We start from the raw sequence: 18,993 nt of genomic DNA, 5'->3' as shown, positions 1-18,993 counted from the left end.
AGAGTTTCTTGACCTCAAAAGCAAAACGTGGATTGAAATGCCAAGAGAATAAATAGTTTATAAAAACAGGTGTTAAACAAAAAGTCTGAAATAAAATGTCCTAGCAGAGAAATAAAGTGAATATAAATAACCCAGAGCTGAATGAATATCCTGAAATTGTTATTCTGAATTCGTTCTAACAATAAGTAATATAATACATATTCTACATCAGTACTAATGAAACATTTCCACAGAAATACTCTTATAGTCCACAATACAGACAACAACAGAAAGGGATGACTTATCAAACACTGGAACAGGCGTGGATTCTTTTTCTGATGCAACAGGCAATTTTAAAATATAAAATGGAAAATGTCGGCAATTAAAAATCTAAACAATCATTTTCACTTTGTACCGCAACACCAAACCCATACCCTAGAGGGGAAGAGGCAGATCAGTGTTTTCCTCTAAACAGAATCCCGACCAATGTGTTGTTGAAAAAAGGATTTTGTAAAACCATGTTTAACAGAGTGCTGCATCAAAAGAAGACAGTACCACACAGCAAACACAAATACAGGAAACGAAATTTTTACAAAGTGATACTGAAACGAATCACACACATTTACATGCTAGCACAGTAGATAGCAAACCCATCTCTTGCTGAGTAGTTTCTTTCCCAGATAGATGAAGAATAGTCACTGGCCTCCAAATCCTATAATAATCATCCAATAACATAATGATATTGACAAAATTATAGCAAGCAAAAATAATTATATGCTTTATATTCCTTTTTCTTTCACCTCCCAACTTACCAGAACATATCCCAATAAAGCAAGACAAACAAGGTACTGGAAAAAAAAAATTGAGCTAACCTGGTAATCAGTGTGCTAATGTAAATTACAAATAAGTAACCCCACAATACAAAATTATCACTAATTAAGACACGGTTTCTAACTTTAAATATCTTAGAAAAAATTCATATAAAAACATCTATTTTATAATTCATAACAAAACTTTTTTTAAGATTGAAAATAAAGCGTAGATTTCTGGTATTGGTTTGGATAATAAAAATGAGTCATATAGAAATATTCAGCTGTATTTTAGAGAAGGTGGTTATTAAAATATTTAACTTAATTTCATAGAAATGCTTCAATTTACCATTAGGAAGATCGTTGACCTAATTCATTCTAACAACTTTCATATTTCCATGAAACTGAAACAGAAATATTTTCACCCATAGAGCATCCTAAGCACTTTTTCCCCCTTTACTCTGCAGTTAAAATAAAATTTATTTCCTTTAAAAGAATATACTGGGCAGTGTGATGGTGGCTCAGTGGCAGAATTCTCCCCTGCCATGCCAGAGACCTGGGTTCGATTCCCAGTGCCTGCCCATGTCAAAAAATAATAATAATAATAAATAGAAGAATATACTGGGGGAATATCTTGCTCTTGATTGATATATTACCTAATTTTAAATTAAACTTTCATTTTGGTCTCTTTAGTATAAAGCCACTCCGAAACATTTTTAAGGAATACAAGGAAACCAGATATAATTTCTTTTCAAAAATCAAAATCTCCTCCAGTGACTGACTTATATGTCAGCTACATATAATCAAAATTGGTTGGATTAGTGGTGGGGTGGGGGTGGTCACCCCCTCTAGACCCTTGAGGTTAGGGTATGCCCCATGGAGCAGGCAAAATATCCATTTCATCCTTTACCCTAGCAGCACGTAATCCTAAAGTCATTGATATGTCAGCTTACCCTCAACAGCATGAAAAACACAGCACACAGATATGTAAAATTTTATGTCAATAAACAATTTCCTAAGTAAACTCATGCAAATAAAAAACAAAATTAGTTGTCCCCTTTTCAGATGACATGACATACCTACCCTCTGTTAAATAGATAATTGAACAAGAAAACAGATATCACTTTCAACACAATTGCTGTTTATTTTACTTTCAAATTCTGAGTATGAATTTTTATTGTTATATACTAGATATAAATGCATGACCACATATTCATAGTACATTATAATTTTCCCATCTCCTTTAATCATTTCCAAGAATATTATTTTTGTTTATCACCTATGGCTGACAATAATTTACATAAGCTACTCCCAAAATATTATCGATTTTTAAAACTATTATTAAAAACGTTTCAGTGGACTGCTTGGTAGTTAATATTTGTGCCTATTTGTTGCCTTCCGATTGATTGTGAAGTAGAACAACTTAATCAAAGGATATGAATTCATCTAAGACGTTGATACAGAATGTCAAATTGCCCTCCAAAAAGGCATTCTATACAATTCTTCTTCAGCATTGTATAGAAGATGCTGTACTCCCACATACTCACCAACACCAAATACACAATTTCTTAATCTTGGCTATTTTGGCATATGAATTCAAGGTCATTTCATAGTTTTTATTTGCATTTATCTTTTCTCTAAATTCTCCAGTGTTTTATATCTTTATCAGGTTTTTACAAGTCTCATGAATTGCCTATGTTTGACCTTTGTCCGTTTTTCTACTTACTCATTTTTTAAATGCTTGTATTTTAATTTCTTTTCAGCATATGGGTGACCTTATAATTTGAGAACTAACATTTCACAGATAAAGATTATCTTTCAAGAATGCCACAGGAGATAAACTGCAGTCCCACACTTTGTATGTGATGGTATCATGTCGCATAAGAAGTTATCTGCCAAGAATCAAGAAGATAAGAAGCTCCCAAGAAGCATCAGGAATAAGTTGCTGCCCATACTTCTCAGTTCATCCCTAGTACAGTCCCCTACCCATTGCCATTTCTTGTCATTAGTGGTTTTGAAAAGAGAACAGATTCAGCAGATTGTGAATCAAGATTCCCTCATAAATAATAGTACAAAACAATTCTGCAACACAGGGTACCATATCAGTTGCCACAAAGATAAGGAGGTTTTATTCAGGCAAAGACCTTCACCAGCTAAAAACAGAGGCCTCTTGATACACACCCAGTACACTGATCTACTTTATCATTCATTCGAACAGATTTTTCCCCTTCATCAGGACATCTTTTCATTTTATGTGCTGTTCAAAACACTAGGACACAAAGGGTGCCCTTCATCTTATGCACTGCTGAAATGAAATCTTGAGGTAGGAAAAAAAAAAAAGAAAAAACCCTTGTCCTAAATTCTCTTTCAAAAGTGAAGTGTGAAAAGACATCAAGCAGAGTACACAGCGTTATTGTTGCAAGAAAGTCAATTCTGCAAGTACAGAGTCCAAGGCCATCCACAGCGGCTCAGTCACTTCCTCACCCGCAGTGAATAATAAGAAAAACCCAAGGAGAGAAGGTTCCACTTGCGGAAATGGAATTTCTCATTGTCCCTTCTCTTGATTATCATTAACATCTATGGGCACAGCTGTTTCCTTTCTCTGAATAATCCTAAAGTCAATGCTACAATATTGGCCCCTTTCTTTCATCTCCCCAGGGCCTATTATAGACAACCTCATGTCCTATTCTAAGTAGCCAGAATTTCAAATTTATTTTCCATTAAGCAGAAAAACAGAGTGCCTGTTTGATTTAGTTTGGTATTAAGAGTTGATTAAAAGTGACTTTTAAATTTTTATGTCTTGGAAAACTCTGCCTTATGAACATTTCTTGGATGTACAAATACATTTTAATTGCAACTTATAAACTGAGTTATAATTTAGAGGATAATCAAAATCAAATTTTTAAAAAATATACTCAATAGTCTTTATATATTAGTCACCATGGGCTTTCTTTTTAAAATGCTGCTTTTATTTTTTTTTCAAAACAGGATCAAGAACTCGGCCATCTTAAAATTCTTCTTAACATAATTATATACGCTACAGACTGTGTTTATATACCAGCCATTGTACAAGCTTCTTTGGGGTTTTTTGTTTTAGGTTAAGATGTATTACTTGTTTCCTAAACGAAGTTTGAAAGAGCCATCAAGATAAGAACGTTGCGATACAGTGATATTTACTCTGAGAAAATTTGGTATTAGATTAATTCTTCTCGGATAATTTTCTTCTTGGAAAATTGCAATGGTTCAAATGTTGAAAAGACTCCTGAACAATGAGTAAATTGAAAGCAAGATCATATTTATCATTGTAGTTCTTGGTAATGCACTTGGCCTGTAGTTGTCACTGAAAAAAAAAATGCTTCTTTAACGAATACCTGTAGAATGGACAAACTAAACAATAAACCAAACAATTAAACGATAAAGCCATTTTCCCATGTGGTGGTGCTTTGGGAAATTCAGTGGCAGTCTAACATTTTAAATCACAAATTTAAATCTACAGGTGCTGAGTATACTGCCTGATGATTAATATTTTATCATATAACTATATATACCAATGTGTATTTATTAAATCTTTCACTTTTTTTTCTCAAATAATTCCTCCACACTCCTTTGGTATCACTGTCTACTCACACAGTTTTGTACAAAACTGAAAGTTAAAATGTAGTAGCAAAATTACCACTGGACTAAAAAAAAAGGGTCTCATACATACACACATCCTGCCACATTTGTTTTACTTTCATTTGAGGCAACGCTAAGAATAAAGTCCATTTATATAATGAGCATCATTTAAGAAACACACTAATGATGGCAGTTTACTACTATGCAATTATTTTGTTTTATTTTTTCTTTTAGGTATAAAATATTCTCCTAGTCTAAATTCCTGTTATTCTATGTTGAAAGAATTTTTAGAAATTTGGTAGCTGTCTTTGATATCACATCAGTTCTTCTTAGAACAAATACAAATTTCCTCATGCATCTAAAATGAGTAAGATTTCAGCAGCTACCATCAATTTCCTAGGTCCATCAAAGGAATATTGTTTCTTGGGGTCTAGGAGCAAAGGTTATTCTGACTGTATGGAAGGTAATTTGTATCTGGTTGGCTTACTTTGATGTTAATATTTGGTATTATGTGATTTTATAAATTGATTTTTGAAGCCTCAGGCAAAAGAACTAAAGCTTTCTTTTCCCTAGACTGCCCCCTCTCTTCACTTAGTTCTATTTCACCAGAAATGAGACCTTAATTCAAATATTCTCAAACTTAGAGTTCTACTGGAGCAGAGCCTGTGAAGGAGATTTGTACATAGAATTCCACGATACTGAATAAATGGTGAAACGGAACAGCCCAATGTATGCTTTCTCCAAAAGAAATACAAAAACTCACTCTACAGTCTGGAAGTGGATTTGCCAAAATTTGACCAAAATGACAATTCCACAATTTTCTGCGTAGGGCTAAATGCTAAAGCATGTGTTTTATTTCATCCTCTCTGCATCTTGTGTGTTTTCCTGATTTTTAGCTCCCTAAAAATATAGATGGATGATTAGATTTATAGAAGAAAAGTAGATGGTTAGGTAGATGATGGATAGATAGGTCAGGTCACCCTTCTAATCCAGGTTAGAGCCTAATGTTAAAATTTAGCCCTACATTTTCCAACTATTCCCCGACTTTGATTCATGGTCCTCATTTTAGCTCGGAAAGCTTTGTGATACTTTGTTCCTTTTCTTTATACACAAGACAACCAATAAGATGGCATGCATTCTTCCGTTTTCAACAAGTCAAGTTTACAAAAAACTGCAAATTTATAACACACTCTGATTTTTTAAGCTAACCATCTGTGGACATCACATAAGAAATGTTTTGATAGTTATAGTGAAAAAGAAAGACAAAAGATATTTTGTTAGCTAAAGCACTGAAGGAAATACATACCCAAACCTTCTGATTCAAATAGACACGTTTCATCCACCCCTAAATCTCGGCACCAGGATAAGAAATTTGCTGTATTGTCTCTGGCAAAAAAGGAGCCTGAGGGCGCACTGGCTTTGCATGGAATCTTCTTCAAGGGAAAACTCTGGAAAACAAAGAAATTTCATTCTGGTGGACTATGTGGCAAAGTGAACACAGTGACATATGGTAAACATTTGTTTTCAACAAAATGCATGAGAATGGCGTATCATTAAGTAGGCTTGTGAAGAACTTGTAGAAATGGCAAAGAAGTGCTAATGAAACTTACTACATTAATAAAACTATGAAAATCTGTGCCTACAAATTTATCTTCCATTATATAGTAGTAAATATGCAATGATCCTGGTTCAGATTGCCTCTTTTCTTTCTCTTCTATTGTTTTTTGACCTTCTCTTACATCTGCACATTCTTTCATTATTTCTCACTCACCAAGTATTTATACACGGATTTCTCATTTGTGAAAGGGAAGTGAGGGAAACACAAATACAGTGTTTGGATACAGGACACATTATCTAGCTTTGACGTGTATACATACACACATACTATAAAAATTATACAAGTATTATAAAGTCAAAGTCAAAAGAAGGCAGCAATACCTAAAAAAGGAGATGATAAAAATATTTTAACAGTAACAGTCTACTTTCTTTCTTCCAGACTATTTTATTTTAAACCATAGGGTATAACTATACTATAAAAATGAATCTGGTCTGAACTCTGCTATTTGCCTTTGAAACATATAATTTCCACTCTGTATCATTTCTCTTCTGGGAACTAAGAAAATGCAAACCTGGACAGTCTTTCCAATTAGCAGTCTTTCATAAAATTTTAGTCAGCAAATCTCCCTTGGCAACCTACCAAGGGTTTTTAAAAGGTTTTGTTTGTTTTTTCGTTCTTTAGAAAGAATAAAACAAGTTTCCATGGCATTCCCTGAAGTCATAGAATGACTTCACTGTTACATGAAAGGCTGAATCAGATAAGTAAAAGATCAAGGTGGAAGAAGCATTTTGTGATTTAAGTCCATAGATGGGCTGTTACCTCTTTTCGCTGTGTACCAGAAGATTAAGCTAAAATGTTGTCAATTATGTAGCTCATTTTCAAAGATGGTTCTAAAAAATGAAGTAGGCCTGTTAGGATGAAGTTCTCCTAACAGCCAATGATTATGAGAGTTCTTGTCCAAAGCTTTTATGAATGTAGGTATTACATCACTCAAATGTCTGTCCAGTCTGAAAGATCCAGCTCTGTTGCTAATTGAAATTGATTTAAGGTAGATATAATCAAAGCCTTTGCATGAATACACAAGTGCGTACACACATATACACTTTATGTACTATAGATATATAAACCATATATAAGGTTACCTTTATAAAACAACTACCTTAACTAATTTAGTCCAGAAATTAGTCATAAGTTTCAAAGAAATGCCCTCTTTCTTTGAACTGCAAAAACAGTCAGAAGTAGCCTAATCTGGAAGTCTTCTTTATAAAATATTCATGGAAACCAACTAACTAGCATTTATTAAAAGTAAACATATACACATATGTTTACTTAAGTCAAGCAATTCTACTTCTAAGAATATATCAAATATAATAGCATCAGTGCTTAGTTATATATGTTTATTTCCTGCAATACCGAATAGGAAAAAAAAACAGACAAAAGAAAATATCAAAGGAAGGGTGGTAGAATAATATATAATATACAAGTACAATAGAACTCTATAAAATCAGTTAAAAAGAATGGGAAGAGGCAGGATGCAAGGGTAGATCAGTGGTAGAAATCTCACCTGCCATGCAGGAGCCCTGGGTTTGATTCCCCAAGCATGCACTTCCCAAACAGCAAACAAGCAAAACAAATAAACAAAAATTCAACAAATGGTGCTACAGTAACAGGATACTCACATGGAAAAATAATGATATGTGACCCCCCCATACAGCATACAAAAAAAAGGGAAGATTTTCAGTATATGCATTAAATAGAAACAATAATTTGTAAACAGATATGAATAACAGAATTCTATTTTATGGTATGGGAGTGTGGGGGTACACATATACGTGGTGTGTATACCCACACTATAGGTAGGTATGGTTATAGGCAAATAGTATGTATATATTACATAACATGTGCTATATGGTATATGTGAATAGTATATTTATATATTTGTATAATGTAAATTTGGGAAAAATTCAAGAAGGGCATATGGCTATAATCTTGGAGGAAAGGAATTAACTGGTGCATAGAGAATCATTTAGTTCCTATTTTATGTAATTCCAAAATAAGTAGTAGGATTTTGAGTAACTTTTACAATTTTTCCAGTATTTTCTAATTAGAAAAAATTAAAATAGTTAATTATGTCAGGATAAATACTTTTTAAAAGTGGGATAGTCTAAAAAAATCTCCATGAGGTGACTTTAAATCTTTTTAAAATGAGGCTAATAAGGCAAAAATTATCTTAAAAAAAGAACATAAATACATTCAAACACGGTGTCATTTTAGGATCTATTGTCTATATCCCAGTATAGCAACAACAACAAAAAACAACTTGAAAATTCATTTCAAACCAATGAATACTTGCATACAAGAGCTAAAAATATTTCACATAACTAAAGAACATGAGGTGCCTCATTGATATGGCAAAAAAGAATCCAGTAAATGCCCGCCTTCCCTGAGGGAGACCCGGGTTCGATTCCTGGACCATGCACCCCACCCCACCCCCAAAAAAAGAATCTAATATCGACTCTGCCATGGAGAACTGAGATATTGATTTGACACTGATTCACCAAAGAGAACATATTGGAAGAATATTCACAAGTGACAAGCCCTCAAAACTCTAACTTTACAAGCACTGAACACATACATGAAACTAGCTTCTTTTTTTTTCTACAAGCTTATATTCCTTACACAGTCATCTACCGATATGTCATACATTAGAGTCTAAGCACTTATTTAAAATTCAATGCAATAATAATGGAAGACAAGAAGTTATTTTGTGAAAGCTGGCTCTTGGTATACAGAAGATGGGCATTTTCAACGCAGAAGAATTCAGCAGAAATACTGGTCTGATTAACCACCTGGCATTTAGGGGATTTTTCTTCTATTCTAGAGTGGCTCCATTCAGTGCTTCCATGTCAGCCAAAGATGGGGAAACTGAAAATAGTGTGAGTGGAAGCTACCAATCTTTGTCCAGATGAAACATTTTCTTGGTAGAACTAAAAATAAAGTCACCCTCATCAATCCAAATGATTCATGGACCCTCACACACCAGCACCTACGAAGTCCATCCCAAATAACTAGCAATAGGAATGTGGGTCCATTGGCTGGGAGCAGCAGTGCTTAGCTTATGGCATCCAACACTCTTCCTAGCTGCACACCAGCCAGATATCCAAGGGCCAACGGTCTCCCCATATTGCTGTGTCATTAAAAATAAGAATCTTGAAGAATTTTAGATTTCACTTAAGTTAAAGAACAGAGGATTCAATAATATCAGGTTCAAATACCTTTGGAACTTAATATTTTTGACATGTTTTTACACAAAATATTTTTAAAGTTCTGAAAAACCTTAGCAATTAGATCTCTTCTAGTTCTATAATTTTAAAAAAGGTTTTAAAACTTCTTTCGCTTCTCATGAAAACCATGGAATGAATGTCAGCCCTTTCACCTTTATTTAAATAATAAATAAAAATAAGTAAAACAAAAACCAACTGATGTATTGAATAAAATAGACTTTTACCTTTTTGAGGAAATCCTGAAGAATGAGTACCTTGAGTAATTATGGAAGTATGTACTTGAATACTGAAAAATTTACCACAAATATGGAGAAAAGTACCTCAGATATAAAAGCTGAAAGTGTAAAGGGGATGTTGCCGATCTTTGGGTCCTTGCCTGACACAGCAAAAATGACTCACCACATCAGTTTTGTTCAAAGGAAATTTTTATTTAATAGCTGGTGGAGACAGGAATCTCATGGTCTAAGACCTGCTAAAGGACTACAAGAACTAGGTTTATACACATTATTTGGATCAAAGAGAATTGGTGAGGAAAAAAGAAAATCAGGGAGATGACATTTATGGATTCTTTGGGACATGGAAAAAATTAGGGAATGCAATTAAAAGTTTGCAGGTACAATCAAAAGTTTAGGGAGGGCAATCTAGTTTCTTATTCGGGTTTGTTAAAATGTAACCAAGAAGCACAGGGGTAAGTATTTGGTCAGCTATGTCGTTATACAATTGTCTTCAAGAATCAAAGCTACTGGAACACAGCTCAAGAATTTCAGGTACTTCTCTCCAACCACTCCAATACACCATAAAATAAAAAGGGATACCTATATAATGCAAAGAATAACCTCCAGGATAACCTCACAACTCTGCTTAAAATCTTTCAGCCACTGATACTTTATTTTGACTCATTTCTCTTTTCCCCTGTTGGTCAATAAGGCTCTCTCAATCACATGATGCTGGGTCCTCACTCATTCCAGGAGTCCTATTCCACATTGCCAGGGAGATTTACACCCCTGGGAGTCATGTTCCACCTAGTGGGGAAGGCAGTGAGTTCATCTGGTCACAGAGCTTTTGATCAAGGTCTAGAAGCTGTTCAGATGGACTGATCCTCCCTTTGTTAGAAAGGTCAGTACAACTGGAAGAGAGATAGTGTTATTAACCTTGCTGAGGACTAGGAACTTAATTATGGGGGGTGGGGGTATGACAAAGATTAGCACAGTGTTCCTGTCATCAAAGCTGGGAACTGAGAAACCTAATTGTAGGGGCTCTTTCAGATTCAAACAAGAACCTCCACACATATAGCAACCCTGATATGCTTCCATAGCCAATATTACCTCTACTGTTCACCACTCCAAAAAACTCCTACAGCACTTAAATTACTGTCTTCAATTGTTTAATTATTTCCAGACCTAATACAACATTGGTTTATAATAAATATTCAAAAAATGATTGATGAATGAATGAATGGTTAGACTGACCCCTCAACACAGATAATAGTCAACTTGAAAGCCAGCCAAAATATTGTGTTTTGATATTCCCTAGGTATATGTTTCAAGGTCCTTCAAAATTCACTGAATTTACATTACTATACATAAAAAAATGCTTCCCATAAATGCAGAGAAGCATAACTGAATATTTTAAGTGACATTTTCAGGATCTTTTTTTTTTTTACAGAAAGCTACAGGATATAGAATGAGGAGTAGAGAAGAGTCAAGCTAAGACAAGATGAAGTGGACATTTTGGCTCACTCAAAAAGAGTCTTCTTCTATATACCAGCCTCCATAGTGTTAGTAGTATGAGAAATTCCTACCAATAAACTATTGGGATCTTGTAGGCTGTCAAAGTTCAATCAACAACTCCAAAGACTGCAGTAACTCAATTAAATTCAATTCTAACTCTGCCTAGAGTTAGGCTAGATGCCATAGGTTAAAGACAATTCTCTACAAGACTCCCCTTCAGGAACCACCAGCAAGTTCAACTTCTGACCAATAATTGGCTAGAATGACTCACGGAACTCACTGAAAGCATTACACTTAAGAAAGTACTACAATAAGAAGGATTATAGCTTTCTCATAGCAAAAATGAGGTATGGTAAGAAATAGGGTCATGGCTGGCTAGTGAGCAAAGGTCATATTCTAAGAATAGTACTGGTTTGAAACTGTTATGTACTCCATAAAAGTCATGTTCTTCTAATCCAGTCTTGTGGGCACAGACTTACTGTTGGTTTAGACATTTTTTATTATATTGTTTCCATGGAGATGTTACCCTGCCTATTCAAGGTGGGTCTTAATCTGCTTATAGAGTCCTTTCAAAGGGATACATATTAGAGAAAGCACAGATGACAGATGTGTCAGATGTCTGGAAAGCCAACACAGAAAGAAGATGCTTGGAGACATATTGCCCCAGAAGATGCCAAAGAAGGACACACAGTAGCCAAAAGAGGCATTCTGAAACCAACAGAGAAACCTCAGATGCAACCAGCCTGCCTTGAGTGAAAGTATCATCTTGTTGATGCTTTAATTTGGACATTTTCATGGCTTTAGAATTTTAACTTGTAACTTAATAAATCCCCTTTGTAAAAGCCAATCCATTTCTGTTATATTGCATTCTGGCAGCTTTAGTAAACAAAACAGATTTTGGTGCCAAAGAAGTAGGGTGCTACAATTTACAATTACCAAAATATGTGGAATAGTTTTGTAAATGGACAAAGGGAAGGTTCTGGAGGAATTGTGGGAACTTGAGAGAAAAAGCCCAGGTTGCTTTGAAGAGACTGCTGGTAGAAATATGGACTCTAAAGATACTTCTGATGAGGTCTTAGACAGAAACGATGAATGTATCATCACAAACTGGAAGGAAGGCAACCCTTGTTTTAAAGTGGCAGAGAATCTGGCAAAACTGAGTCCTGGTGTTAGAAGGAAGGCAGAATTTTAAAGCAATGAACTAAGATATCTAGTTGAGGAAATTTCCAAACTAAATGTGGAAAATGCAGCCTGGCTTCTCCTTGCAGCTTATAATAAAATGGGACAGGAAAGGGATAAGCTAAGAACTGAACTCCTGGGTACAAAGAAACCAGAAACTGATAGTTTGAAAAATTCTGAGCTTTTGGAAAATGAGTCACCAGAGAATAGTGCCACATGTAAGAATTTAACCAAACTTGGAACCAGTCAGCCATTTCAGCACAAGTTAGGATTGGAGATGGAGTTGTCCAGAAAGGATCTGTGTGAAGTCCTATTTTCTGAAGGTTGTGATTCCTGTATACTGCATGGAAAACCAACAGGAGTGTTGCAGGATCTGTGTAATTGAAATTGCTGCCAGGCTGGACTAAAAGGGACAGAAAAGGGACAAATTGAAAGAAAAACTACTTCAGAGGCAGAACTATGGAAGCTAAGGTCTGGAGCCAGGAAATCTCTGGCCAGAAGAGCAGATCCACTCATGCACGTGCAGGGGGTAAATATGTCCTGGAAGTAGAGCATGGGCAGAAAAGTACTGCCAACTCAGGCTTCAGAGAGGGTGGAGCACATTGTCAGGTCCCAAGGAAAATGATATCTCTGAGAAAAACAGCAATAAATAGCACCTGGGGCCAACTGAACCTTCCTGAGTGAGTCATCTATGATCAAGCATCAACAGAGGAGGAAAAAAGAGGAGGGTGGTAAAAGAGTTCATAAAAATTACCAAAGGAACAAAAATCTAAGATTGTCTCACAGTGCTGCGGTCTCTCATCTCTCAAATCTTTCTTTGCTAGAGTGCCCACATGCCCTTCTGCATGTGTACGTAATACATTTTCTGCCTGCTTACTCAATTTGTACTGTGCCCTTGAAATCTTTCTCACAGCATGGCCAGGAACCTAGGAACCCAATGCAGCAACAAAGCAACACAAATAAGAAGTCTAAAGAAGAGACACATAAAACAAGGTCTGGGAGGGTCTCAAATGTAAGCTTCCACGTCCCGTCTGACATGAAGTCAAACCATAACACTCTTTCAGCACAGTGGCATATTTTCTCAATCATGGAAGCTCATCTGGACTCCAAGGGTCCCAAGTTTCCATGTGATCTCATTACATAGGCATGACTGACCAAATCAATGTCCCCATGACTGAACTCAACCTGCAACCCTCCCTCTCCTCTCAGAGGTCAGAGAGGTGGGCTGATATAAAGTGGCTCAAAAACCCAATCCCCTGATTGAATCATCGGTCTTTCTGGTGTAGCCAACCCCCTCCCAAAAGCTGCAGGTGTAGCTGGCCCACCCTGTGATTTTCAGGTGTGGGTCTGGAACCATCACGAAGAAGAAAAGACACTTCTATCACAGGAAATTCTGAAGATTCAGTGGTTGCTTCCCCTGAGTCAACCTCTGCGGTTGACCAACCAAGGTTTTCTTTATTAGAATAGATCATTTGCAAGTAGTCAACAGAATATATACTGTGTCTTTTAATATCAAGAATCTGCTTTATTTCTCTTTTATCTCTCAGTAAGATTAACTTGTGGTCCTTAAAATAGTTGTAGATTGGTTAATTAGCATACAGTAGAATGGTTATGAAATCCAAAATTATCTTCCCCATTCCCTCCAGGAAATAGCCAAGGTAAGGTACAATAAAAATAATTAAAATTTCTTCTTAAAACTTTTCATTCACACCTCTACCGCTCAGGTTAATCACCCCCTAGTGCTCTGGAGTCCAATCACCTGGGTTCAAACTAATCTACATCATTGGCTAGCTATGATACCTTGGGCAAAAGCAAGTTCATAATGCCTCTGTCTCCTACATAATGCATATAGAAAACAATGTGTACCTCACTGGTTATGTGTGTCTAAATTTGAATTAAATAATATAATTCAAGTGAAAGAGTAACTGTTCAATAAAAGTTATCATTATCATCAATGAAGTAAAAGCATAGTGAATTACCTATCATTTCCTTCTCCCTTGTTTTCTAGCAAAAATTTTATTCTTTTCTTTAAGAATACAAAAATTCAGCTAAAGACTGGCAAGGCCTGGTTTGCTACACCCCAACCAACATCATTCCTGTTAACTTTTAAGAACAACTAGGTCTCAAACTGAGACTCTATAAAAAGCTTCATGCACTAAATTTGCTTTTGTGAAAGATAATTTCCAGAGGGTATCTAAGCCAGATAAATCCTGAAATCCAGAGGTACCAGCATCTCCAAGTTTATCAATTAATTACATTTCCCTATTCTTTAGTGTCAGCACCTCTTCTCAACATGAAAAAGCCAGAACGGGCATGGCCTAAAGATCTCTACAGATTGGGAGAAGGATCAAAGGAAAAGGAAGAGTTATAACAGAGAAAATAGGATTTAACAAATGAGTGTGACTGCTGAATCACTATATTGATATTTCTTCTAGCCTCCAGTGTTTTGGTGTAGCCAGAAGGAAAAAATCCTGAAATAGTGGAATGGTAATGCATAACAAATTCTGAAATCTGTTCTGTTACTACTTGCTGAAGTGTACTTTGAAAATTATTGCTTTTTCTTTCTATATATATGTTGGATTTCACAATAAAAATGTTTTTTTTTTTTAAAAAAAGACTGGCAAGCAATTTATTTCTTCCTTTTTTTTTTTCTCAAACATGAACCTCAGTTTCTAGAGTAGTTTTCCAACAGAATTTTCTGCAATCATAATTCTATATCTGTGACATCAGATATCATAGTCATAAGTCACATGTGGCTAATGAGCACATGCAGTGTCATGAGTTTGGCTGAGGAACTAATTTATTTTATTTCCATTTAAGCAATTTAAATTTAAATAGCCACATATGGATGGTGACTATCGTATTAGATTATACATTAACAGGGAAAGTAAAGACATTATTTGGGGTTAGAGTATTTGACCACTTGATTAGTTTCCCTACTGACCACCAACAGTTCCCCCATGCCTTCCCACTCCTCTCAAATCCAGTGACTCCCCAAGATGAAATAATTAAGACCTGAAACTATGTTGATCAGTTACAAATATTTTAATCATATGATATAGAGGTCAATGCTGTATCTCGGTTATAGTATCACAGGTACTACAGCCCTAAAAGGACAGTAGTGGCTAATTCTAAGTCTATGACTTACCTGACTAAGCATTGGCGTACCAAAGTCTTCAAAATATGATACTATGAATGAACTAGGTAATAGTATCTCCATTTTCCAGATGAAGAAACTGCTCGAGCTCCTACACAGTTCAAAGCAAATCACTCAGTCCTAAACACCCATACAATTTAAACTAACCCAAAAGATCTTACCAATGCCTTGAATTGGAAGTATGCCAGCATTTGATTACCTTCCCTTTTGTCCCACCCACCCCCCACCCCCCACTCCCCCACCCCCGCCACATAGCCTAACAATAAAAGAACTGTGAATTCTATTTCACCTATTCAAGTGAGGAAAAAAGAAAAGGACTGAGGGAATGGCATCTTAATTCCTTGTATGCTGTGAAGAAAAAAACAGAAGAGATATAAAAGAAGGCATGGCAATTGTCAAGAACTAATATCTTTTCTTTTTCTAAAGGGTGTATTGAAAGTACTGTTCAAATACACAGATAATAAAGTTACTCTTCCCATGGTGGAATGAATGTTTCCACTTGTATCCCCTTGCTGCTTTTAGTTTCACTATGTATTCTATTGAAAGAAAAAAAAACAACCTTTTTCCATAAAATTGTTTCTTTGAACATTCATAATATCAAGGTATCTAAATATAACTACCAAGGGGCTTTAGAGAGGAAGAAATATATTCTCCAAGATCAAAACTATAGAAATTAAAAATAGGGGGGAGGGAAACCTCTTTTGGTGCTATAATCCTTTCCTCTGAAATCTGCAACATAGAACCTCAGGCCTCAGGGAAAGCTACAATTTAATACAGCAGCACCTGAACTCCCTGACACTGAATTTAAAGCAGCCCCCGTGTGTAAGTGAAATTTTGGTGTGATCTTCACTCTGTAATATCATAAGAATATAAAATAAGAAGGAAATAGGAAGAAATATTTCTCCCAGCAGGGTTCTTTCTGTAAAATCATGAGGATAATCAGTTAAATTTAAAAAAGCTAGAAAATATGTTCAGCGTTTTCTTTCATATACACAATCCTCAAACTTCAGACATGAAAACTTGAGATACACAACCAAAAAGTTCGATTTCATTGATAATTGTTTAAGGAGCAAGAAATGCTTCACAAAGGTGAAAATTTAGGAATTTCAACCACAAGCACATTTCTTCCATCTTTATATGCACTATACCTATTTTATATATACACCCACATGGGAACCATTATCGAAATGCTAGGCTACTATGAAAAGCTTCTATCTTCCCAACTAATTGCTTACATATGAATAGGCAGAGATTTGTTCCTTAAAAACTCCAAAAGTCTAGTCCTACACTTTAAAATTCAGTTAATTGGTGGTGTAATTTAAGAATTTTAAATAGAATTGAAACTGATTCAATCCAATCAGCTTATAATTGAACCACAACTCTGTACCAGTTATAATACTAGGCAGCGGGGACAGAAAGACAAAAAAAAAAAAAATAAGTGAAGGTTCCTTTCTAGAGAGCTCCTGTGCTGTCGAAAACAGACTTAAAAATCATAATTCTACATGGAAGAATGTACAGCAAAGGTTTAAGTAGTGGTTTAAATACAGCGCTTTGGGAACTTTAAGGAGTGAGTGTAAATTATGGGGAGCACTTTTTTGGGCATTGGTTGAGGAAGGTCATTCAAAAGAGCAGCCATTTATAGGTTTGAAGGATCATTAGGTGCTCTCACCAGCCTGACAAGACAGGCAATGTACTCCATAAAGATAAACACCATTTGGGAGAGCTTGAGTAAGTGTGGGTTTTAAAGAATAGTTCAGAATGCACATATAGGAGAAGATGAAACTAGGAAGGTTGACCTGTGTTTAGTTTCCTAGCTGCTAAAGCAAATACTATACATTGGGTTAGCTTAACAGAAGAAATTGACTGGCTCATGGTTTCAGAGATAGAAGGCTTGCTTCCTCCAGGATTATTAACTTCTGGCTGGCTGGCAATCTTTGCAGTCCCTTAGTTTTCCATCACATAGCTATATACTAAAGCAGTATCTTCTTCTTTCTCTTCCAGGTTCTTTTGACTTCCAGCTTCTGGCTGCTTCCTGTGGCTGCTCTCTCTGCAGCCTTCTATGTTAAGGCCTGATTCAGTTGAGTCACACCTGATAGTTGGAGTAACCTCATCAAAAGATCCTATTTACAATGGGTCTATACTCATAGGAATGGATTAAGTTTAAAATATGTTTTTTTGGGTAATGGCTGGGTCAGGATCACAATGGCTCTTTTATGCCAACCAAGGACTACTAATACTGTGACACAACCAGGAGTGATAAACTGAAAGCCCTAGCAGACAGCAGGCTGGGCAGAGTAATCTGAGGCCAGTGAAATGGGCTAGCCCCAGGAACTATAGGGAATGCCAGCAATTGTGGAAAACTGAAGAGCTCATGCCATATCCGTAAGGGGTGGCCATATTAATTGAGTTTTAACTCACTGTTGCCGAATATCGCTAGATTTTTCAAAAGAATATGGAAATCCACGTATGTCAATGTGAAAATCCTGCTTTTTAATACTTTGATCTCTAGGCAGATGTGGTTGTTGGCTTAAGATATCAGGGCTCATTGTTGAGCATCACAAAAAGATTTTAACACTATAAACTAAGAAGTAACCCAATTATATGAGTGCTTTGGGAAAAAATAATTATATCATTGTTGTCAAAGGATGGATTAAAGGGGAAAAAAAAGAATTTTGAGATAATTAAAGGTGAGTAAAACCATGTGATTTTTCTCCCTGCCACTTCCATCTTGGGAAACCACTAAAGCACAGTTAGAGTAGCAGTACTGGAAGAGTCAGGTTTAGATGGACTGATTTTATGACTATGAGAGATTCCGCAGGGAGACAACGGAGTGTTGGATACCAGATGTGACAGTCCCTCAGGTCCTAATGATGCTCAATAAAACTAATGACATAATAAAACTAATAAAACTAAAAACTAATGACAGTGCCAAAAGTGCTTTTGTGAATGTGTGCCAATTTTCTGAGTCCCTCGTACAATCAAGGAATTATGAAAATAGGCAAGATATTCTTTTTAAATGAATCCTAAATTTTTCATTTCTAACAAATATTGTGGACTGTTAAGATACAATGATTTTTAATTACTGGAGGCATATTTTGAGTTTACAGAGTCACTGATTCTAATATTTTAGTCAAAATTACTTTTTGGTATTTATCTGTAAAATATTCATCAAATAGAAGCACTTTCAAAGTCTGAAAATTGTTTAACTGATAAATTCCAGTAAATCCAATTTATTTCAGTAGCTAACAGATTCCTAAATACTTTTTGAGTGAAGACTATATCCTTCTATTTTTTTTTTTAATTCCACTACACTGCAGAATATTTGGGGACACATTGTGAGTGCCCATCAATTGGCAGATGCTACTTCCCTAGATGTTCACTATGCCTTGAGCAGGGCAGGAGTTAAACTCTGAGTAATCGAAAGATGAAAAAGTTAAGCCTTGAGGCTGCAACTCACTAGCCATGAGACTTTGTGACCAAGAACAGTATTTTAATCTATCTAACCTTTTTTAACTTCAGGTTCATCATTTGTAAGATGTTTTGAGGATCAAATCAGATGTTTTAGAAAGTGCCTAATATAAATTGTACACCACTGTTGATCTTCAATTAATGATACTTTTTCTTGAATACCATGTCTATTTTTGCTACCATTTACAAAAGAACGCCCTGATGCGGGCTGCAT

The 18,993-nt window shown here is 35.6% G+C and overlaps 1 protein-coding gene across 5 annotated transcripts in view; it reads right to left on the bottom strand.

Annotated features, from left to right (window-relative positions):
* GAS2 (growth arrest specific 2) overlaps positions 1-18,993 on the bottom strand; it is a 170,848-nt gene that overhangs the window by 89,570 nt on the left and 62,285 nt on the right. For all 5 annotated transcript variants that reach the window (XM_077114238.1, XM_077114236.1, XM_077114237.1 and 2 more), the window contains one exon: positions 5,710-5,851. In XM_077114238.1, coding sequence (XP_076970353.1) covers positions 5,710-5,851 — 142 coding nt within the window. The remainder of the gene's footprint in view (positions 1-5,709; positions 5,852-18,993) is intronic.

Source organism: Tamandua tetradactyla, chromosome 8 (genome assembly GCF_023851605.1).
Source record: "Tamandua tetradactyla isolate mTamTet1 chromosome 8, mTamTet1.pri, whole genome shotgun sequence".
In the NCBI taxonomy this organism is placed as follows: domain Eukaryota; kingdom Metazoa; phylum Chordata; class Mammalia; order Pilosa; family Myrmecophagidae; genus Tamandua; species Tamandua tetradactyla.
Note: the sequence above shows the minus strand (reverse complement) of the source record. Positions and strands in the feature narration are given on the sequence as shown.